At 45.8% G+C, this 21831-nt stretch overlaps 2 protein-coding genes across 3 annotated transcripts in view; one reads left to right on the top strand and one right to left on the bottom strand.

The window, feature by feature from the left end:
• The first annotated feature begins 48 nt into the window (after positions 1-48).
• On the top strand, positions 49-5294 carry EMG1 (EMG1 N1-specific pseudouridine methyltransferase). Of its 2 annotated transcripts, XM_033222980.1 has the most exons (6): positions 49-321; positions 3277-3378; positions 3490-3631; positions 4032-4090; positions 4169-4318; positions 4636-4917. In XM_033222980.1, the coding sequence occupies exons 1-6, from the start codon at positions 154-156 to the stop codon at positions 4747-4749; spliced, it is 735 nt and encodes a 244-aa protein (XP_033078871.1). In that variant the 5' UTR covers positions 49-153; the 3' UTR covers positions 4750-4917. The 2 variants fall into 2 exon arrangements, with proteins under 2 accessions (XP_033078871.1, XP_033078872.1); XM_033222981.1 differs by lacking the exon at positions 4169-4318 and having other exon boundaries at positions 151-321; positions 4636-5294.
• The window catches only part of LPCAT3 (lysophosphatidylcholine acyltransferase 3), a 38370-nt gene continuing 21671 nt past the window's right edge, over positions 5133-21831 (bottom strand). Inside the window, exons 2-13 of the mRNA XM_033222978.1 lie at positions 12676-12783; positions 11917-12023; positions 10727-10820; positions 10519-10556; positions 9929-10107; positions 8411-8519; positions 7554-7640; positions 7291-7457; positions 6555-6702; positions 6324-6482; positions 6093-6221; positions 5133-5852 (exon numbers count right to left, since the gene is read on the bottom strand). Of these exons, the coding sequence (XP_033078869.1) occupies positions 6105-6221; positions 6324-6482; positions 6555-6702; positions 7291-7457; positions 7554-7640; positions 8411-8519; positions 9929-10107; positions 10519-10556; positions 10727-10820; positions 11917-12023; positions 12676-12783 (1313 nt within the window). The 3' untranslated portion in view covers positions 5133-5852; positions 6093-6104. The remainder of the gene's footprint in view (positions 5853-6092; positions 6222-6323; positions 6483-6554; positions 6703-7290; positions 7458-7553; positions 7641-8410; positions 8520-9928; positions 10108-10518; positions 10557-10726; positions 10821-11916; positions 12024-12675; positions 12784-21831) is intronic.

Genomic DNA, 21831 nt, shown 5'->3' with positions numbered 1-21831 from the left:
GAAGGCTGCCCTCCCAGGGAGGGCAGCGCAAGACGGCAAGTCATCGCCATTTACAAGCCCACTTTCAAAATGGCAGCCGGAAGGAAATTTGTGATCAGAAGCCTCACTGTTCTCATTTAAGAGTGTTAGCGCAACTTCCGGTCTGGTTGCAAGATGGCCGCGCCCAGTGGTGGATTCAAGCCTCGTGAACGAAGCGGTGGGGAGCAGGCACAGGACTGGGATGCTGTGCCACCCAAGCGGCCCCGACTAGGGGCAGGAAACAAGATCGGAGGCCGTAGGCTTATTGTGGTGCTGGAAGGGGCCAGTCTGGAGACAGTCAAGGTAGTTTGGGACAGGAAGTGGATAAGTAGTAAATCAATAGACTGGGATCCGTAGAATGAGGGTGAGGGGCTCTGAGTGGATGGAGAAAGCAGAGAGGGGTGAAAGATGCTTTTGAAGGAAGATGGGTTGGTTGGCTGTGCGTTGATTTGACATTCTGGGATGGTAGTGCTCATTTTTCTTTCTTTTTTTTTTTTTTTTGAGACGGCATCTCGCTCTGGCGCCCAGGCTGGAGTGCAGTCGCGCGATCTCGACTCACTACAATCTTTGCCTCCCGGGTTCAAACAATTCTCCTGAATCAGCCTCTCGAGTCGTTGGGACTACAGGCACGCGTCACCACTCCCGGCTAATTTTTTTGTATTTTTAGTAGAGATGGGGTTTCACCATGTTGGCCAGGCTGGTCTGAAACTCCTGACCTCAAGTGATCCGCCCGCCTCGGCCTCCCAAAGTGCTGGGATTACAGGCGTGAGGCACCGTGCGCAGCCGGTAGTACTCATTTTCTTTTGCTCTTCTTGAATGCCATTCCAGCCCTCACCTCTTTGCTTCCAATTGGTTTACCAGGATTCTGTGATACAGTCGTCTAAGGAAAGTTTCATTTGTTGGGTCATTCCACATCCCAAGACAAGTTACTGGGCAGATGAGAAAGGTAGTTATGTAGTCTAGTCTGCCCTCCCTTTTTGTAAGGGCTTCATATATCATTAGTGTCCATAGTCACCTCTCTCTAATATCCACCTGGAAACACTGTCCAGACCAGGTTATTGTTTAACACTTTTACGTCACCATTTTATCTGTCATTCATGTCTTTCTCCACATGTAATAAATAGAACCAGCAATTCTCTATCTTAAAGCCTTGGGCAATGTTCTTCCTCCTTTCTCTTACCCTTTAGAAATAATTCAATGAGTAGGCCCAGAAGAAATTGCATGAGTTTAGAAGTCAGGCCAGGATTTTAATCTTCGTTCTAAATACACTTGGTGTGTGTGTGTGTGTGTGTGTGTGTGTGTGTGTGTGAAACAGAGCCTCAGTCTCCGAGGCTGGAGTGCAGTGGCATGATCTTGGCTCACTGCAGCCTCCGCCTCCTGGGTTCAATCGATTCTCCTGCCTCAGCTTCCAGAGTAGCTGGGATTACTGGTCTGTACCTGTAATCTATTAAAAGAATAGAACACATGGTTATATCCTACTAATGGGTTGAAACTATCATTCATTCAGGAAGGTTTTTTCTTCTATAACTAAGGATGTCTCATGGACTTAGTTCTTGGTCATTTGTTCTTTCTTTGTGCTTACTCTGTGACATTGCTACTTCAACTATTCAATTTCAAAATCTGTATCCCTTTTTTCGCAGACTTTTTGGAGCCACATATCTCAAGAATGTACATAGACATATACAAACATTCTAGTGATACATAAAAACTTAGCCTTCCAAAACCTGTATTTGTATATAACAGTTTGTTTTTAGGCTTTTTACTGACCACCCTAATGCTCCTTGGGACTCCAAATTGCAACTTGGAATTATTTCTTTTAGCTGCTACAGATGTAGTCCACTTCTTTATCATCAAACTTCTGATGTCTTTTTCAGTGTACACAGAGTTGTTAGGATAGTGTCTGTCAGTCATTCCCATCCTGCCCTTCTTACTCCAGAATTATATTTGGCTTTGTGCTTGATACATTAGGATTTTGTGGTTTACAAAGCAGCTTCGTATATAATCACTGCCCTTCGGTGTTTCAGCTCCCAGTTTTCCTCGAAATTTCCTTTCTTTGTTTACATTTTTTCTTTTTTGTTTCTTTTTTGAGACAGGGTCTTGCTCTGTTGCCCAGGCAACAGAGTGCAGTCGTGTGATGGCTCACTGCAGCCTCTACCTCCCTGGCTCAAGCAGTCCTCCCACCTCATCCTCCTGAGTAGCGGGGACTGCCAGCAAATGCCACTGCGCCGTTTTTTTTTTTTTTTTTTTTTTTTTTTGTGAGACAGGGCCCCACCGTGTTGCCCAGGCCAGTCTCAAATTCCTGGGCTCAAGTGATCCTCCCGCCTCGGCCTCCTAACGTGTTGGGATCACAGGCATGAGCCACCACACCTAGCTACTTTTTCTTGATTCTAACTGTACCTTTGCTCACGCCAATCTTTTTCTTTTTTTGAGACAGGGTCTTGCTCTGTCACCCAGGCTGGAGTAAAGTGCAATCTTGGCTCACTGCAACCTCCATCTCCCAGGCTTAAGCCATCCTCCCACCTTAGCCTCCCAAGTAGCTAAGACTATAGGCATATGCCACCACACTCAGCTAGTTTTTGTATTTTTAGTAGAAATGGGGTTTTGCCATGTTGCCCAGGCTGGTCTTGAACTCCTGACCTTAAGTGATTTGCCTTCCTTGGCCTCCTAGAGTGCTGGGATTATAGGCGTGAGCCACTGCACCCGTCCCCATGCCAGTCTTAAAACTGGGAATAACCCCTCTTCATTTTACTTCTGAGTTTTCTTTGATTCAGCTGCCTCCTGCGTCATTAGAATTTTCACATTTCTTCTTGTTCAGATTTGCAGCTCTTCACTTAGTGCATGTTTGGTGTACGCAAACTGAGGGTAGTGACTGTATGTTTTGCATAGTACATACATACTGCTCCTGTGATAAACAAAGCATTCAGCCTTGCTCACTAACTACTAACTCCTGCCTAGTTCCAGGATGTCTCATTGGACTTGCCTAACAGCCACAGGTTTTTAAATTAAATCCAGTGTATTGGTAGGTAATGTGAAGTCACAGGTTGTGCCCTTCCTCCTATTTCCAAGACCAGTTACTGGGGAGTGCAAATATGGCTTCACAGTAATCTCCTGAAGGGCTTGCTGGGCTCCACCTCCTGTGGTTTTGGTTTAGTAGGTCTAGGGTGGGCCTGAGAATTTGCCTAACAGGTTTCCAGGTGTAGCTGCTGGTGGTAGTGGGCTAGGTAATGCTGTTCTTTGGTCATGTTCCCTGTTCTTCAGGTAGGGAAGACATATGAGCTACTCAACTGTGACAAGCACAAGTCTATATTGTTGAAGAATGGACGGGACCCTGGGGAAGTGCGGCCAGACATCGCCCACCAGGTAACTCCAGGGACAGTGCTCACAACCCTTTGAGCCTCTGTTTGGAAGGGTTGGCAGCTGAGTGCTGCCTCTCTTCAGCCTTAACCATGCCGTGGTTTCTGCTTTGCTCAGAGTTTGCTGATGCTGATGGATAGTCCCCTGAACCGAGCTGGCTTGCTACAGGTTTATATCCATACACAGAAGAATGTTCTGATTGAAGTGAATCCCCAGACCCGAATTCCCAGAACCTTTGACCGCTTTTGTGGCCTCATGGGTAAGAAGCCTTAGAACAAAGCTCAGAATGAACTTGTCAGTAGGGAAGAAGGGAGGAAGAGGAAAAGGGAGAGCTAAATGTGGGATTTTTAAGCGAGGAGATGGGAGAACAACATGATCAATACCAGGACAAGGACTCTTATTATTTTTCTGTTTGCGGAAACTCCACTCTCCTGTTCTTGCAGTAGCTTCCTGGTTGAGTGAAAGAGGGAGTCTGAACCTATCACTGTACAGCTAGCCATATGCTTGGCAACTGTTCGTTCCTAACATTTCAGGAGTCCAGTCTGGATATAAAGCACACAGGGAACTCATCTTACCTATGGGGTTTTCCTTATTAGATAATGACTGGACAGAAGGACTATGGTCTTCATTTACCTCTGAACTCTTTTTCCCCCTTCTAGTTCAACTTTTACACAAGCTCAGTGTTCGAGCAGCTGATGGCCCCCAGAAGCTCTTGAAGGTGAGGTATTGAAACCTACTAGTTGAAGGTTGGTTCTGGGAATGTTTCTGGGGCTGACTTTCCTCTTTTTTACTTTAGGTAATTAAGAATCCAGTATCAGATCACTTTCCAGTTGGATGTATGAAAGTTGGCACTTCTTTTTCCATCCCGGTTGTCAGTGATGTGCGTGAGCTGGTGCCCGACAGTGATCCTATTGTTTTTGTGGTAGGGGCCTTTGCCCATGGCAAGGTAAGGTCTGGGCTCAACCCTGAGGTTCTTGGTAGAGCTGAACTTAGTATAGAATTCCCAGAGAAGCAGGCATTTTAACAATGCTTACGATGAGCTAGAAGACACATGACAGTTCCACACCCTACCCCAGTGCACATCCTTTGAGGACTGCTGCCATATTTGTAATAGTCACAGTTAGGACCTTCTTTATCCTTTGTAGGAATTTGATATGAAACAGCACAGCTGAAATACTAGCTCAGCTATAGTTTTCCTGACCTAAAGAAGGGTTGAAACGGCTACTGAGTGAGAGTTGGCTGACAAAACTGTTCTCTTCTTAGGTCAGTGTGGAGTATACAGAGAAGATGGTGTCCATCAGCAACTATCCCCTTTCTGCTGCCCTCACCTGTGCAAAACTGACCACAGCCTTTGAGGAAGTTTGGGGGGTCATTTGACAGTAGTAGAACCTGTTCTGAAACCAGAAACTGTTGAGGTCACATCCTTTGACCCTGGTCTGAGCTGACTGCTGGAAGATGATCTTTCTGCACTGAGACTGTGGAGTTTGGGGAAGCCAAGGCTGTACATTTGCTATTTGTTTATCCTATGAATACTGTTCTTGCAAACCTGGTTGTTTTGGGGTTCCTAAAGTATCTAATGGTGTAAAACTGTTTGTTCCCCTGGGACTTCAGGGACAGATACGAGGTTACAGAGTTTACAGTTTGGTTCCATGCTTTGAAGGCAGGCTTTAGCTCCTAGATTCCTGTGCGCTAAAGGAGAGAACCCTGATAATCAGCCATGGCAAGGATGGAGAAGAACTGTGAAAAAGAGCAGTCAGGAATGCTGGTGGTGAAAAACTGAACAAACAGAAGTGATTTTATCTAATACAGTTCCAAGGTAGAAAAAGTGGAGCAGGCAGGGCCTTGCACCCCTCTCCGCCCCCCCATGGGGGGGGTGGTGGTAGCGGCACATACACAATCATAGTAACTTGGCAGAAGAAAAACACAATAGATTCCTGGCTAGATGGGGAGAGATAAGGCAATGTGCATGGGGGAGCCAGAGGAGAGATGTGGACCCCTCTGCTCCTCCCACAAGAGTTTCCCCTTTGGGCCGGGCATGGTGGCTCACGCCTGTAATCCCAGCACTTTGGGAGGCGGAGGCGGGCGGATCACTTGAGGTCAGGAGTTCGAGACCAGCCTGGCCAACGTGGTGAAACCCCGTTTCTACTGAAAATACAAAAATGAGCTGGGCGTGGTGGCACGCCTGTATTCCCAGCTGCTTGGGAGACTGAGGCAGGAAAATCACTTGAACCCGGAAGGTGGAGGTTGCGGTGAGCTGAGATCGCACCACTGCATTCCAGCATGGGTGACAGAGCAAGACTTCTTCTCCAAGAAAAGAAGCTTCCCCTTTGGCCCCAAATGAAGACTTGGCTGGCAGCAGAGGCACAACTGGAAGCATCGATCTTCCACCTCCCTGGCTTTTCCATTCTCTGTGCTCTGGGGCAAAGGAGTGCTATGAAAAGGGAGACAAGTAGTTTCTGCACCAGTCCTGCATAGGCCACCTGCAAGACAAGACGTGATTGGAAGGCTGGTTAGTTACTCCCCTAATTCCTGGTCTGTAGCCCTTCCAGATGTTTCCTAGCATGCCTCAGTAAGTCACAGCAGTCATTGTCCATACTGTGTCCCTTAGTAGCCAGGCTAATCCTTGGAATTCACCCCAGATTTCTAATACTATTTTTTTTCCAGTCTGTTGCTCTATTCTGTAACCTGGTGGTGGTTTTAGCTTAGCTGTATTTACTTACCAGGGAGATGGATTATTCCATCTTCTTTAACTTCTCTTTCCTTGGCACCATTGCTTTGTGAACATAAGGCAATATGAATAGTAGGCTCAAGAAGAAGACGTGGCCAAGGAAATAGACGGATTTATATACCTGTGGAGAGAGAGGCCACTGAGGTAGACAGGCATGGAGCATCCCTCACTGCCCGAGGTTGCAGTGAGTCCCTCCCAGTCTCATAAGCAGGCCTTCACTTGCCTTAAGCCATTTGTCCCATGTGAAGAGGCAGAAGGCAGTCATGGAGTAACCCATGAAGAGCCAGTGGATGGTCTGTTGCACCAAATAGTAGAAGGGCTGGAGGGCAGTAATGGCGGCCAGGTTGCTCAGGGTGGGGCTCTGTTGAATGAGCCTGGCAGCCTGGGGAGGGAGGAGGAGCTCATCAACATCTTGTCCCTCATATCCCCCTTCACCCCCACCCTGGAGGCCTACCTGTCTTTCCACAATAACAATGAGGAATTCCATCTGGAAGCAGACCAGGTATCCTGAGTGCAGGCCATGCCAGAGGGCCAGGAATAGCAACGAGAGACCCTGAGAGAGTTCTTTATTTCCAAGGAACTTGAGTCGTTTGAAGAAGTAGCTGGAGAAAAGGGTGGGTGGGGCGACCCTCAAACTGACTGGTCCTTGCATCCCGCCACCTGCCTCTGGGTCCTCACCCTGAGGATTGGAGTGGAGTGCTGGTGGGCTCCCACGTGTAGCCCCCAGAGGGTACAGGAGGCAGTGCTGACTGATTAATTTTAGAGATGGAAAGCAGACCCAAGGTGGAGCTGGAGACCATGTGCGCACGAGTCACTTGGTTCAGCAGCAGTGACTGAGTGCTGATGCCAAGATCAGTGGTGAACCAGACACTCAAGCTGCCCACACTCTAGTGGTGGGGACAAACAAGTCAAGCTGTTTATAAACAGGGCAGTGGAGGACATAAGTCCATTGGCAGAGCTGGAGTAACACCCAGGTCTCAACGCACTTTTGTATCTTGCCTTTTTTTCAAATATGACGAATGTTTTTTTTTGGGGGGGTATAGGTGGGGATCAAAGTCTGTGTGAGTGACAGGGGGTTCTGCCCAGGTGGGAAAGACGCCTAAGGGTGAACATGGTACACCCCTGCCCTCCAATCTGGGAAGACAGTGGAAGGAAGGAACCAGGGTCCAGGCTCCCCACCAGCAGCTCACCGGGCCACCCAGGCGTTGGTGTTGATGTTGAATGAGGCAATGGTGCCAGTGAAGCGGGGGTTTGTTTCAAAGAGCCACACCTTCATGTTGGCACAGGCATCCCACTTTGCCTTGCCCTTTTCTTCAAAGCCATTGAAGCCCAGGCCCGTCAAAATGCATACTCCTTCCTGAGAGGGAATAGCTCAGTTAGGGCTCTTGCCACCCGCCCACACTGGCCTCCATGGCTCGTCTAAATAGGACCCTGTTCCAACTTTTCTACTTACTGTGACCAGCCAACAGGTGACGTATTTGTACAGCACAAACTTGCCCCAGATCAGCATGTACATGCAGCGGAACCAGAAGGGGTGGTTCTTGAGAGAAGAAAGCACAGTGCATTAGGGATATGGCATGACTAGGCAGTTTCTCTTAGCACTCTTCCTTTTCACACTTGTGGCTGGCTACCTCATACCTGCCTAAGGCCTGCTGCCAGATGTCCCCAATAGTCTGGCCTGATGGCCTTCACAACAGGCAGAGAGGAATAAGCAGAGGGCCGGGAGAATCTTCATTCACTTTCCCTTGGAGAGTCCCAAGGGCAGCACTGTGTTGAACTTCTCCACTGTTTGCCTTCGTTGGCCAAGTTTTTGGAATGAGCATTTGGAATGTTAAGTACGGAGGGGCCCATATTGGATTTAAATTTAAGGAGAGAAACCTGCCCAGAATTACTGAACTGTTTTCAAGTTTTTCAGCTGGGCAGGAGCAAAAGCCAGCACTTCCCCGCTTCCCTTGGTTTCTGAATTCCCTAGAAGTGCCCAAATTTATCAGGCAAGAGAAGAAAATAGGCTGGAGAATCAGAAGCTGCTGTGCTCTGAGGGGTCACGTGGATGTGATAAGGCCAGCTAGGAGTGGCTCCTAGAGAAGGCAAGGGGTGCTAAATGTGCAGCTGGCACAGCCCTGTGCCCACGAAGGTCGTTCAGTGCTGGCCAATGAACGTGTCCCGGCCCGGCTGGCACTGACACCAACTCACAGATCTAGAGCATTTGTAGATGATATTTCCTACTTCTCTACTATCTATAGGGATCCTTGCCTGTCCATTTTCTAGCTCTGGTGCAGTCATGCTGCTGCTGCTTTAGTAGACACTCACGTCATAGTCTTCAGTGAGGAGATAGTCTTCTGTGATGTGGGGGCTGAGCAGTGTGTAGCCCACTAGGTAGAAAAGGCCCAGACTCAGGCGCTTGAGAGCAGGAATGGTGCTGGAAAGGAACGAGTGAAGTTCCTGGTCACAGAGAGCACAGACTATTCCCTTCACCCTCTGACCTTCAGTTATGGAGGAGTTTTTAGGGGTGTGGTTGTCTACCTGGAATGGGATGAGAAGCTCTGCTGCCCAAAGCGTTTCCTGTTTCAGGGAAAGATTTCTATGGCTGGCTATGAGGAATGGGGACTGCAAACCTCTAAGAGTTGTGGGAAGGTCAGGGCAGCAGACAGTGGACCAGTCTTGTGTTTACCCCTCAGGGATGCTACTGATCTCAAGGTCTTGCCAGGTTTCACCATCTCCATTGGGACTGAAAACCCAGTGGAGGTAAGATAATAAAAATAACCACTTTGAATCTGCTCCTTCATTTTTTGGTTGAATTGATGCTGAAACACAGGATGGACAAGTTCTCAGTGAAGGAATTCTTTTGGCAATTAAACTTTTTTTTTCTTTTTTCACCTTTTTAATTTTTATTTTCTAGAGACAGGGTCTTGCTCTGCCACTCAGGCTAGAGTACAGAGGCATAGCACATAGTCATTGCTCACTGTGGCTTTGAACTGCTGGGCTCAAGTGATCCTCCTGCCTTGGCCACCTGAGTGGCTAGGACTATAGGCATGTACCACCTTGCCTGGATAATTTTTTTTTTTTAGAGATGGGGGTCTCACTACGTTGCCCAGGCTGGGCTTGAACTCCTGGCCTCCAGTGATCCTCCTGCTTTGGCCTCCCAGAGCGTTGGGATTACAGGCATGAGCCACTGTGCCCTCCTACATTTCCTACTGATAAATAAGTATTTTTGAGACAGGATTTGGCTATGTTGCCCAGAATGGAGTGCAGTGGTGTGATCAAAGCTCACTGCAGCCTTGACCTACCTCCCCTGGGCTCAAGCAATCCTCCCACTTCGGCCTCCTAAATAGCTGGACTACAGACGCATGCCACTATGCCTGCTAATTTTTGTATTTTTTTGTAGAGACAGAGTCTATGCTGCCAGGCTGGTCTAGAACTCCTGGGCTCAAGCGATCCTCCCACCTCAGCCTCCCAAAGTGCTGGGATTACAGAGGTGAAACCACTGTGCCCAGCCTCTCTCTACCTACCTACCTACCTATCAATCATAAATATATTTCATATGTATGTGAAAATAGGCTTTAAAGGCAGAAATGTGACTGGTTCAGATAAAATCCTATGGCATAAAAGTGGATTTTTATGTTTGTACCAGTGTCAGAATGGATAGCTGGAAGAACCCTAAACTAAAAAAGGCCCACTCCTGGCACAGAGTGCCCATTACAACAGTCCAGGGCCTGCATGACACGGGTCTCTATGCCAGGGTCATGCTGGAGTATGCAGCTTTCAGAAGAGTCACTTCAGAGTGAGTGCAATACCTACATGAACATCTGGACCAAGAGGGGCGATTACCTGTTTGGTATCTTTCCTGGTATGTCAGTCAGCTCTCCCTGCACCAGCTTCATGTAGTGATTCATTGAGAATTGGGGCCCTACCAAGAAGGCCCCATAGAAGTAGGAGAAACCAGCAACTTCCAGCAGGGAAGGAACACCCCGTATGGCATATTTCTGTTGCTCAGAGGACAAGGAATTCTATGCCAAGAAGAGAATGCATGGTTCAGGATAGCCTTGAATCTCCCCACAAGAGCCAGTTTGAGTGTTCCCCACCCGTGTGCCCCACTGACTGGGGTTCTTCAAATAGCCTTCTCTTTGGGGGATGACAAATAGTTGCTTCTTGTGGAAATGCGTACGTGTGTGCATAGCTGGCTGTTGCTGCTTTAGCAAATGCCTTGCTGGCATTGATCTCTGGACTTTGTACAAGAGCTGGATCCTGGGCAAATTAGATTTGTTGATCCTTGCTCAGTGCTATCTGAAAGGGAGATTGCACGGGCTGGGGAATGAGGGAGAGGCTCTGCTTTGGAATTTGGGTTCAGTCTTTGTTAACAACTTTTTTCTTCCCTTTCATTAAGTCTTGAACCTCTCTGCTGATGAATGGGTACTTACCTGATCTTTCCCTCCGTCAAAGTAGTCAACAGCCAAACCTGAGCAGAGAGAGAACGGGTGGGTAGGGTGATGGGAGAGGACACTGAGGATGTGGCCTGTAGACTGAGTGCAGCCAGGAGTGTATGGCGGGGGGGGGTGCCGAGGAAGTTTTTAGCGAGATGGGGGAGGGACCTACATGTAAGGAAGGCAGGCAGTGACCATCACTCACCAATCAGCTTCAAAGTCAGAACACAATGTGGCATTGTCCACTTGATATCGTAGTTTCCGGTGGCTGTGTAATAATATCCAGCCAGAAGGTAGGCCTAGGAGAGGCAGAAGTATGCATTCCAGCATCACTACTATTTCTTCTCCCTGCTCTGAAATTCAATGTTCTCTTTCCTTTTTCCTTTCTCCTCATCCCATCATTAAAAGCCTTAATAAATTCCTACAAATGGAGGTGCTGAGAACCTATAATGGGAAGAGTGTTGCTCAAGGCTTCTCGGCAAAATGAGGGCTAAACTGAGATGAGAATTTAGATGCTGGGGCCACAGGTGCATGCCACCTCACCTGGCTAATTTTTAATTATTTTTGTTTCACCATGTTGCCCAGGCTGGAGGGCTAATTTTTATATTTTTTTTGTAGAGATGGGGTTTCACCATGTTGCCTGGGTTAGTCTCAAACTTCTGGGCTCAAGTAATCTGCCTGCCTTGGTCTCCCAAGGTGCTGGAATTACAGGTATGAGCCACTGTGCCTGGCCTAGGCTTAGGTTCTTTAACTCATTCTAAGTTGCTTTTCTGTCTTGCCTTGAAGTGACTCTCCTCCTGGATAGTGGGCTAAACCAAAGAGCCTAATGGTACAATATGCAAAGGGTTAGCTGGTAGCCCTTCCTTGAGGCAAGCAAAGAGTTACCATTACACTCTGTGGATGGAACACTTGGGGCCTGTGATAAGCCACCTACCTGAAGTCATAGTGCTAAGTGCTGCGAGTGGCGTTAGAAATTAGGTCTGCTAATTTCTTTTTTTTTTTTTTTTTGAGATGGAGTCTTGCTCTGCCGCCCGGGCTGGAGTGCAGTGGCCGGATCTCAGCTCACTTCAGCTCACTGCAAGCTCCGCCTCCCGGGTTCACGCCATTCTCCTGCCTCAGCCTCCCGAGTAGCTGGGACTACAGGCGCCCGCCACCACGCCCGGCTAGTTTTTTGTATTTTTTAGTAGAGACGGGGTTTCACCGTGTTAGCCAGGATAGTCTCGATCTCCTGACCTCGTGATCCGCCCGTCTCGGCCTCCCAAAGTGCTGGGATTACAGGCTTGAGCCACGGCGCCCGGCCAGGTCTGCTAATTTCTATGCCACAGTCTCCTGCCTACCCCTGTCCCCTGAACTGGTGTCAGCTGTAGCCTGAGCTGCTAAGGGAAAGACGTTTACCATCTGGAAGCAAAAGGTAGTGAGGACAGCAGTGATGGTACGGCCCATTAGTCGAAGGATGAGGAACTGAAGCACAATACATAGCAGGGAGTGGTAGAGCTGGTTTCCTGGATGCAAGAAGAGAGAATATAGCCTGGTTTTTACACTCCCACCCGTCCTGAGACTTCCAATCACAACATAATATATAAAGAAAAAACACTGGCATCAGGATCTTTTTTTCAGAATAACCTCATGTTTTGGAGGAGAGGATGGAAATTAGTTGTATAAATAAAAAGGATTATTAGGGTGTTATTGTATTTCTTTTCTTTTTTTGTTTGTTTTTTTAGAGATGAGACTTGCTCTGTTGTCCAGGCTTGAGTGCAGTAGTTCAATCATAGCTCACTGCAGCCTGGGATTCCTGGGCAAGTGCCACCACGCCCAGCTTGTTACTGTATTTTTGAATGTCTGAAGTGAAGAATGAATCTAAGTGGAGATTGCCTGGCTCATTCAGTTACATCCACAGCAGAGAGAAACTGAGGATTCTTTGTTGATGGGGTCTGGCAAGGGTAACCACCCTCAAAATGTTTTTATCTGACAGAGGAATGTACACAAAAGACAAAAAGGAAAAGTTAAGCTGTGTTCCTGTCTATACAACCCTCTTTGCAAGCAGGAGCATTATAACTTCCCTACCTATTAGATTCTCTCAAGGAAATTCCATTCAAGTCTCTTCCTTCCAGGTTCCCTCTAATTGCAGTGTTGCTACTAACTTAGTTTACTCACCAAAGTTAAAATACGCAATTGAGAGGCCTGTAAAGGTATGGTAGAGGTGGATGAGGTAGCTCTCCTTGTAGAAAAGGTAATGCCGATAAAACAAAGCAAAGGGGTAACCTAGATGGAGAAAAAGATAAGGGTGTTATTTGTGCCTGGTGCCATCCCAGTTTGGTTTGGAAGTTTATCTGGCATGAAACGCAGCCCAGAGGGAGAGAGAGAGAAAAAACACAAAACCATACATTATATGGATGGCAACAGAGAAGGCAATAACAGTATCCCCAAGAACCAACCGTTTTTTTGTAAACGGAAATTTTGAACTGAAGATATTAATATTTGATTGAGGCCATATAAGGCTGGGTCCTAAGACTAGGTTTCATTTGTAGCTTATGAACTATTGCCAGACATTTCCTCTTACTTGAATTAAAAAAAAAGATACAAGGGAACTAGGCACGGTGGCCCCACGTGTAATCCCAGCACTCTGGGAGGCCGAGGCAAGGGGATTGCTTGAGCCGAGGAGGTGGACACCAGCCTGGGCAACATAGCGAAAGCCCGTCTCTATTAAAAAACAAGATACAGAGATTTGAGGGTACCCATCTATGCTCCAGAAACACTCATTTACACTTTGTAATCTCTCTTGCTAGCACAGTATTATCAGATTATGAGGACAAATATAAATTACTATCAGGCTAAATACTGGAATTGCTGACTGCAGTTACAAGATATGTGGAGATACTCCTCACAGTCTGTAATCTGGGCATCAACCAAGTTATAAAATTCATTTAAGTATACTGGAAAAATGTCTTCTAAAGCCATGATTCAGAGTATAGTCCAAAGGCCATGAGTGAACCATAGAGGATCTCCTGATGGGTCATGAACTGACTATACAGGGCCAAGGGTTGCTTATTGAATTAAGGGCAGTCAATAACATTTGGTATTCCTAAACTAAAATTAGCATATTCCGTGGCTTTACTGCAGACTCACCTTCAGTGTTCTATCTAGAGGTCTGGCTGCCACGCCTAGCACCATTCCCACTGCACTAGTGCATATGTGGAGGATGGGAATCTCCCAACTGCGTTTTGGAAAGACATTCTGCCTATTCTTTCATTGATTATTCTCTTGAGTTGGTCATGGTTTATACTTTCTGCAATTCTTGCTTTTATTTTTATTTATTTTGAGACAGGGTATTGCTCTGTCAACCAGGCTGGAGTGCAGTGGCACGATCATAGCTCACTGCAGCCTTGCCCTCCCGGGCTCAAGTGATCCTCTAACTTCAGCCTCCTGAGTAGCTGGGACCACAGGTGCTTGCCACCATGCCTGGCTATTTTATAATTTTTGTGGACATGAGGTCTCACTATGTTGCCCAGGCTGGCCTTGAACTCCTGGTTCAAGGAATCCTCCTGCCTTGGTCTCCCAAAGTGTTGGGATTACAGGCATGAGCCACTGTGCCTGATGAATTGCTGCGATTCTTGCTTTAAAATTATGTAAGGCCGGGTGCAGTGGCTCAAGCCTGTAATCCCAGCACTTTGCGAGGCCGAGACGGGCGGATCACGAGGTCAGGAGATCGAGACCATCCTGGCTAACACGGTGGAACCCGGTCTCTACTAAAAAAAATACAAAAAACTAGCCGGGCAAGGTGGCGGGCGCCTGTAGTCCCAGCTACTCGGGAGGCTGAGGCAGGAGAATGGCGTAAACCCGGGAGGCGGAGCTTGCAGTGAGCTGAGATCTGGCCACTGCACTCCAGCCTGGGTGACAGAGCGAGACTCCGTCTCAAAAAAAAAAAAAAAAAATTATGTAAGTGCCATTTGATTATTGGCAATACAGTTTACTAAGAGTTTGATTAACTCTAAAATGCTTAGAATAGTATCATACAGAAATAAATTGCTCAATTATTTGTTAAATAAGTAAATGCACAATCATATTATATGTTGGTTTCTGTCCTCCTAGTAATTATTCCCCCATACATTAAAGAAAAAAAAGTCTGGGTGTGGTGGCTCATGCCTGTAATCCTAGCACTATGGGAGGGCGAGATGGGCGGATTACGAGGTCAGGAGATCGAGACCATCCAGGTGAAACCCCGTCTCTACTAAAAATACAAAAAAAAAGCACACACAAAAAACAAAAAAACCCAAAAAATATTAGTCGGGCGTGGTGGTGGGCACTTACAGTCCCAGCTACTTGGGAGGCTGAGGCAGAAAAATGGCGTGAACCCAGGAGGTGGAGCTTGCAGTGAACTGAGATGACGCCACTGCACTCCAGCCTGGGCGACAGAGCGAGACTCTGTCTTAAAACAAACAAACTGTACTGATGTGTGTCCTACTTTTCCCACATAACAGCATATCCACCATTTGATCTTCTTGGTGCCAGGATCAACTGGTGTTTTTTTTTGAGATGAAGTTTAGCTGTTTTTACCCAGGCTGGAGTGCAATGGCGCGATCTTGGCTCACTACAACCTCCAGCCCCTGGGTTCAAGCGATCCTCCTGCTTCGGCCTCCCAAGTAGCTGGGATTACAGGTGCCCATTACCATGCCCAGCTAATGTTTTGTATTTTTAGTAGAGACAGTGTTTCACTATGTTGGCCGGGCTGGTCTCAAACACCTGACCTCAGGTGATCCACCTGCTTCGGCCTCCCAAAGTGCTAGGATTACGTGCGTGAGCCATCACGCCTGGCTAACTGGTGTTTTTTTTTTATTGCTGTTCCCAAACTGGTGTTTTTTTAATTTTTATTGCTGTTCCCATAATGGGCTAGGCTCTTAATTAAATTTATAGCTTCATGCAAGTATAGTTGACCCTTGATCAACACAATTTTGAACAGCATGGGTCCCCTTCGACTTCCTTCTGCCTCTGCCACTGCTGAGATGGCAACCCTTCCTTTCTCCTCCTCCTTGCCTGCTCAACCTGAAGATCATGAGGAGGAAGACCTTTATGCTGATCCACTTCCACTGAATCAAGAGTAAACATATTTTCCCTTGCTTATGATTTTCTTAATAACATTTTCTTTTCTATAGGTTACTTCGGTAAGAAATACATATATAATACAAATGACATACAACAAAATACACGTTAGTCAACTTGTTTATGCTATTAGTTAAGTCTTCTATTAGTAGCTAAGCTTTTGGAGAGTCATAAGTTTTACGTGGCCGGGCGCGGTGGCTCATGCCTGTAATCCAGGCACTTTGGGAGGCCGAAGCAGGCGGATCACGAGGTCAGAAGATTGAGACCATCCTGGCTAACACGGTGAAATTCTGTCTCTACTAAAATACAAAAAATTAGCTGGGCATGGTGGTGCGCATCTGTAGTCCCAGCTACTCAGGAGACTGAGGCAGGGGAATCGCTTCACCCCGGGAGGCGGAGGTTGCAGTGAGCTGAGATTGAGCCACTGCACTTCAGCCTGGTGACAGAGCGAGACTCTGTCTCAAAAAAAAAAAAAAAAAAAAAAGTTATACGTGTGGGCCAGGTGCGGCAGCTCACACCTGTAATCCCCTACTTTGGGAGGCTGAGGAGGGTGGGTCACCTGAGGTCAGGAGTTTGAGACGAGCCTGGCCAACATGGTGAAGCCCTGTCTCTAGTAAAAACACAAAAATTAGTCAGGCATGGTGGCAGGCGCCTGTAATGCCAGCTACTTGGGAAGCTGAGGCAGGAGAATTGCTTGAACCTGGGAGGCAGAGGTGGCAGTGAGCTGAGATCACGCCACCGCACTCCAGCTTGGGCAATTTTTTTTTTCTGTCTCAAAATAAATAAATAAATAAATAAAGTTTTATGAGGATTTTTGACTGTACAAGCGGTGGGCTCCCATAGGCCCTGTGCTGTTCAAGGGTCAACTGTAGTTAATTCTACCGATATCTTGTGGATTACCGGCTCATGTATTCATTCACCAAGTGTTTAGTAAATGCCTGCTATATGCCAGGTATTCTGTTTATGGAGCACGTAACTGGGAGGAGGTGGCATGTGATGGTTCATTTTCTAGCTGAGTGAGATGATGGGATATAGGATCACTAGCTCAAGGGAGGTGGAGACGTCTATGATCCTTTCAGGCAGATGAATGAGCAAGGAAATAGGATCAAATCTCATACATTTCACACGGGCAGAAATTTGGCAGAGATAGAACACCAGGTTAGCAGCAAATATTGCTAAGAACTAGAGCCAAGAACTAGACAGTATGTAGACTAAAAGTCAATATGTCTTCAATCTTTTGCTTTTTTTTTTTTTTAAGAAATGGGGTATAAATAAAAATATAAAAGAGTAGATAATTATCTAGAGCACTCATAAGTTCTAGATGTCTAAGTTTATTAAAGATAAGCATGAAAACCCTTAACCATTTGGAATGCTTGAAATTAAAAAACACTCCACATACTACTCTGCCTCTTTAACTTGAATCTAGTTTAACATTTTCTAGGTGTCTGGATCATAGCTATTCCAGAGTAAAGTCATGATCGCTTTATGACGTTCTGAGGTATGTGAAATTGTCTGCCTGACTCTAATAAGGCCTACACTGTCCTGAGTTCTGAGTTCTTGTGTCCACTTCTTATAGCCTGTCTGTCCCTTTCCTTGCTACTCTGGGATTAATAGTCACCTCCTGAGCTTCCGGGGTGCTTGGCAATACTTCCTCTCCCTACTCCTAATTTACTGCAGGCCTTAGAAATCATAACCTTATTTTAAAGGTGTAAAAAAAAGATTTAAGACAAACGCAGGGGGCTTGGGTGCTTTCCTTATGGACTTAGTGCACAGGCCAGTGCACAGGCCTGGTAACATCTGTTCTGGCCACTTAGAGGTCTTGTGTGCTATTTCTTGCTTTCAGGTGCGTTTTGCGGGAGGGGACGTTGTTGAGTTCCAAACAGGTGAAGTATTGCACACTAGCAAACACATGACAAGAAGGTGGAGGAATTGGGAGAAAAATAAAAAGAATGCAGCAGGCCACGTTACCAGGAACATTAAGACGGTGACAGAGAACAGCAAAGCCTGGAAGGAAGCCGCCGTGGAGAAGGAAGAACTGTGCTGGGGTGAGTTGCTGTGACAACCCAGGCTGATTTTGAGTATGTAAACACCAAACCTTACTCTTGGCTGCCGCTCAGCTCAGCAGGGTTTGGAGCCTGGCTGCCCAGCCACCACTTCAGGGATGTGCTGTTTTTAGGGAGGGTGTGACCCTACAAGAGGTTTCTGAGCCTTAATGCTTTTTTTGTGGGAGCCAATGCTTAATATGGTGGCTACAGTTACCTGAAGAATCTATGAAAAATGACCGAAGCCCCTCCTGCTCACCCTCCCACTCATCAGAGTTGGCTTCTGTGGGTCTGAGTGGGAAGGACCTCCACTTTTAACAGCACGACACACAGTTTTGACAGCCCCACTAACATCCGAATGCAGGTCGCAGTACTCAGTCCTGAGGATAAAATTCTCAGCTTGGAGACTGGGGTTGATGCCTTGCCTTTATCAGCACCAGATGGGTTTGTAAAAAACCAGAGGTTTGTAAGAACTTGTTTGGCAGCTCTGTAACTGTTCCTTCTTTTTGATTGTTTGTTTAAAGCAGGGCCTTCAGAAACTTATTAGCAGATGAAGGATGATGATGTTTAGTACACTCCAAACCTGAGGCTCTTCTACTAGAATGGGAGCTCTATAAGCCCTAATGCTAGGGACATTCAAAATGCTGTGGTCTTTCAAGCAGCTGCTGGGATACATTTAATTTGCACAACCCCTCTTCAGGGGTTATAGTCAAGCACAGGGAGTGGATAGAACTGTATTCTTCAGTCTCTGGACTTCACTCAGTTCCAAGTGCTGTTTGTGTCAGGGACCAGATCTATCACAACCTGCATTTCTAGCGGGAACGTTTTCTTATTTCCTGAACAATAGTTGTTGAGATTACTTATTAATCCTAACGTTGTGAGGTTTCATCTGAAGAAACAGAAATGGACTCTTTCCATTAAGTCTGGTAAATCTGGTTGGGAGTGGTGGCTCACGCCTGTAATCCCAGCGCTTTGGGAGGCCGAGACGGGAGAATCACTTGAACCCAGGAGTTTGAGACCAGCCTGGGCAATATAGCAAGACTCTGTCTCTACAAAAAATTAAAAAAAAAATAGCTGGGTGGGGTGGGTGGCGCATGCCTGTAGTCCCAGCTACTTGAGAGGCTGAGGCAGGAGGATCACCTGAGTCTGGGGAGACAGAAGCGACAATGAGCTATGATGATGCCACTGCACTCCTGCCTGGGCAACAAAGTTGGTGTTTTTTTTGAGACTCTGTCTCAAAAAATAAAAATTAAAATAAATTGAGCACCCCAAACAACTTTTGTTAATGTGGGAACTACATATCAATGTCTACTGTGTTAGAAAATAAGACTAAAGGCCAGGTGTGGTGGCTCACGCCTGTAATCCCAACACTTTGGGAGGCCGAGGTGGGTGGGTCACTTGAGGTCAGGAGTTTGAGACCAGCCTGGCCAACATGGTGAAACCCTGTCTCTACTAAAAAGATAAAAATCAGCCAGATATGGTGGCAGGCGCCTGTGATCCCAGCTACTTGGGAGACTGAGGCAGAAGAATCGCTTGAACCCAGGAGTTGGGGGTTGCAGTAAGCTGAGATCACACCACTGTGCTCCAGAGCGAGACTCCATATCAAAAAAAAAAAAAAAAAAAAAAAAAAAGAAAGAAAATAAAACTAAAAAAAAAAAGTAAAAGATATGATTAATTCAGTAAAAATATTAACAGTAAAACTACTACACATTAATATAAATAACACACTTTAAATGAAAACCACTATATTTCCCAACACAATCAAAGAAGAAATAAAGCCATCTAATGAGAAGAATGGCATTGTTTTACATTTTCATAAATTTATGGCCTCTGTCTGACTTAATAGAAGATGGTTGGATTCTCAAATCTGCTTCTGCATTTAATCTGTTGTAATACATTAGTTTGGTTAAAATAATACGAAGAAAATTGGGCTTTACACAGACAGAGAAAGTATCTGCATTTTCAGATAATTTTGGACATTCTTTAGCACTGCATCAAAACTTGACAAGTAGTAGTTTCTTAACAGTTAGGAACTTTTGTTATAATAAAATCCATTGGCTTTTCTTGCGCTTTGAATGGATATTGTACTATGCATGACTTTGTAACATCACACATGGGTCACTGGAAAATACTGGTTCACTGTTGTTAGGCAGATCTTCTTCTTCTTTTTTTTTTTGAGGCGGAGTCTCGCTCTGTCGCGCAGGCTGGAGTACAGTGGCGCGATCTCGGCTCACGGCAAGCTCCGCCTCCAGGGTTCACGCCATTCTCCTGCCTCAGCCTCCCGAGTAGCTGGGACTACAGGCGCCCGCCACCGCGCCCGGCAATTTTTTTGTATTTTTAGTAGAGACGGGGTTTCACCATGGTCTCGACCTCCTGACCTTGTGATCCGCCCGCCTCGGCCTCCCAAAGTGCTAGGATTACAGGCGTGAGCCACCGCGCCCGGCCTAGGCAGATCTTCTAAATACTGACAGATTTCATTAGAATACATATCAAAAAATCATATTCCTTAAATTTCACCATTGATTTCAGCAGAAAAGTCTGTATATACTGGCAAGTGGTCAAGCTCATGGGAGTGGATACAAGTTTTCCAAAATTCTAATTTTTACTTGAAAGTGTAGATTTTATCACTGGCTACAAATATTGTCATTTGTTTACCTTGAAGTAACAGGCTTACTTCATACAGTTTCAAGAGACTGTCTGCCAGATGCCTAAATCTAAATAAAACCATAGTTTGTCCATCATTCTTTCAAGTAAAAATGGTGGTCAGTGAAAAAAGAAGCTGCTAAATCAATATGCAACTCAAATAATCGCCCAAATGCTTTTCCTTGTGACAACCACTGTACTCTATCAGTGTGCAGCAGAAGTGGTTAATGCATATTTCCTGTTTCTTCAAACAAGGTTAAAAAGATGTACTCAGGACCAGGCATGGTGACCCATGCCTCCCAGCACTTTGGGAGGCCAAGACGGGTGGATCACTTGAGGTCAGGAGTTCCAGACCAGCCTGGCCAACATGGTGAAACCCCGTCTCTACTAAAAATACAAAAATTAGCCGGGTGTAGTGGTGTATACCAGTTTAAAAAAAGAAAAAGATTTATTCAAGGACTGACATTTGATAAAATTAACAATATGTAGCCTGGGCAACAGGGTGAAACCCCAACTCTAAAAAAAAAAAAAAAAAAAATTAGCCAGGTGTGGTGGTGCACACCTGTAGCCTCAGCTACTCAGGAGTCTGTGGTAGGATCACCTGAGCCCAGGAAGTTGAGGTGGCAGTGAGCTGTGATGGCCCCACTGCACTCCAGCCTGGGTGAGACCCTGACTCACAAAAAAAAAAACCAGAAAAAATTTACCACTTCATCAAGGATTCTTAAGTGAAACTGGCTGTTTTGATTGTGAGTGCATGGCAGTAAAGAATGCAGCGATCACCAGTACAGTTTGGTGCCAATGTTTTGCTTTGTGATAAGGCGCCAGCAGTTTCACCACCATTTTTCAACATCAGTGCAAGTGTCAACATAGTGAAAAGACAAATACATCTTAGTAGTATCATGAAAATAATTTTTACCCCAAAGAGATTCCTTAAAGAGGTCTCAGAACTTTTAGGAGTAGTCTGTGGACTGCATGCTGATATGGAATGATATTTTAATATTTTATCTTCTAATACCCAAATCCAGTAGTCTTTCCTTCCTCCCTAGTTTCCTTGACAGCCCTGCTGTGTTTTCATTCTTACTGAAACTTCTCTTTCACTGGTTTCATTAGTTTTGAATACTGTTATCTCTTGGTATCCATGAAGGATTGGTTCTAGCACTCCCAGTGAACACCACAGATGCTCAAGTCCCTTATATAATATGGTGTAATATTGCATGTAACCTATGCATATCTTCACATACACTTTAAATCATCTCTGGATTACTCATAATACCTAATATAATGTAAGTGCTATTGAAAATAGCTGCTATATAGCATATTGTTTTTTATTTATATTTTTATTATTGTATTATTAGTTTAGAATCCATGAATGTGGAACCCACAAATACGGAGGGCTGACTATATACAGTTTCCTGGATTTTTTTTCTACTGAGATATAATTTACCATAAAATTCACCCTTCAAAGTGTAAAATGTAATGTTTTTCAGTATATTCAAAAGGTTGTGGCCGGGCATGGTGGCTCATGCCT

This window comes from Trachypithecus francoisi, unplaced genomic scaffold (genome assembly GCF_009764315.1).
Source record: "Trachypithecus francoisi isolate TF-2019V2 unplaced genomic scaffold, Tfra_2.0 Lachesis_group11, whole genome shotgun sequence".
Classification (NCBI taxonomy): domain Eukaryota; kingdom Metazoa; phylum Chordata; class Mammalia; order Primates; family Cercopithecidae; genus Trachypithecus; species Trachypithecus francoisi.
Note: the sequence above shows the minus strand (reverse complement) of the source record. Positions and strands in the feature narration are given on the sequence as shown.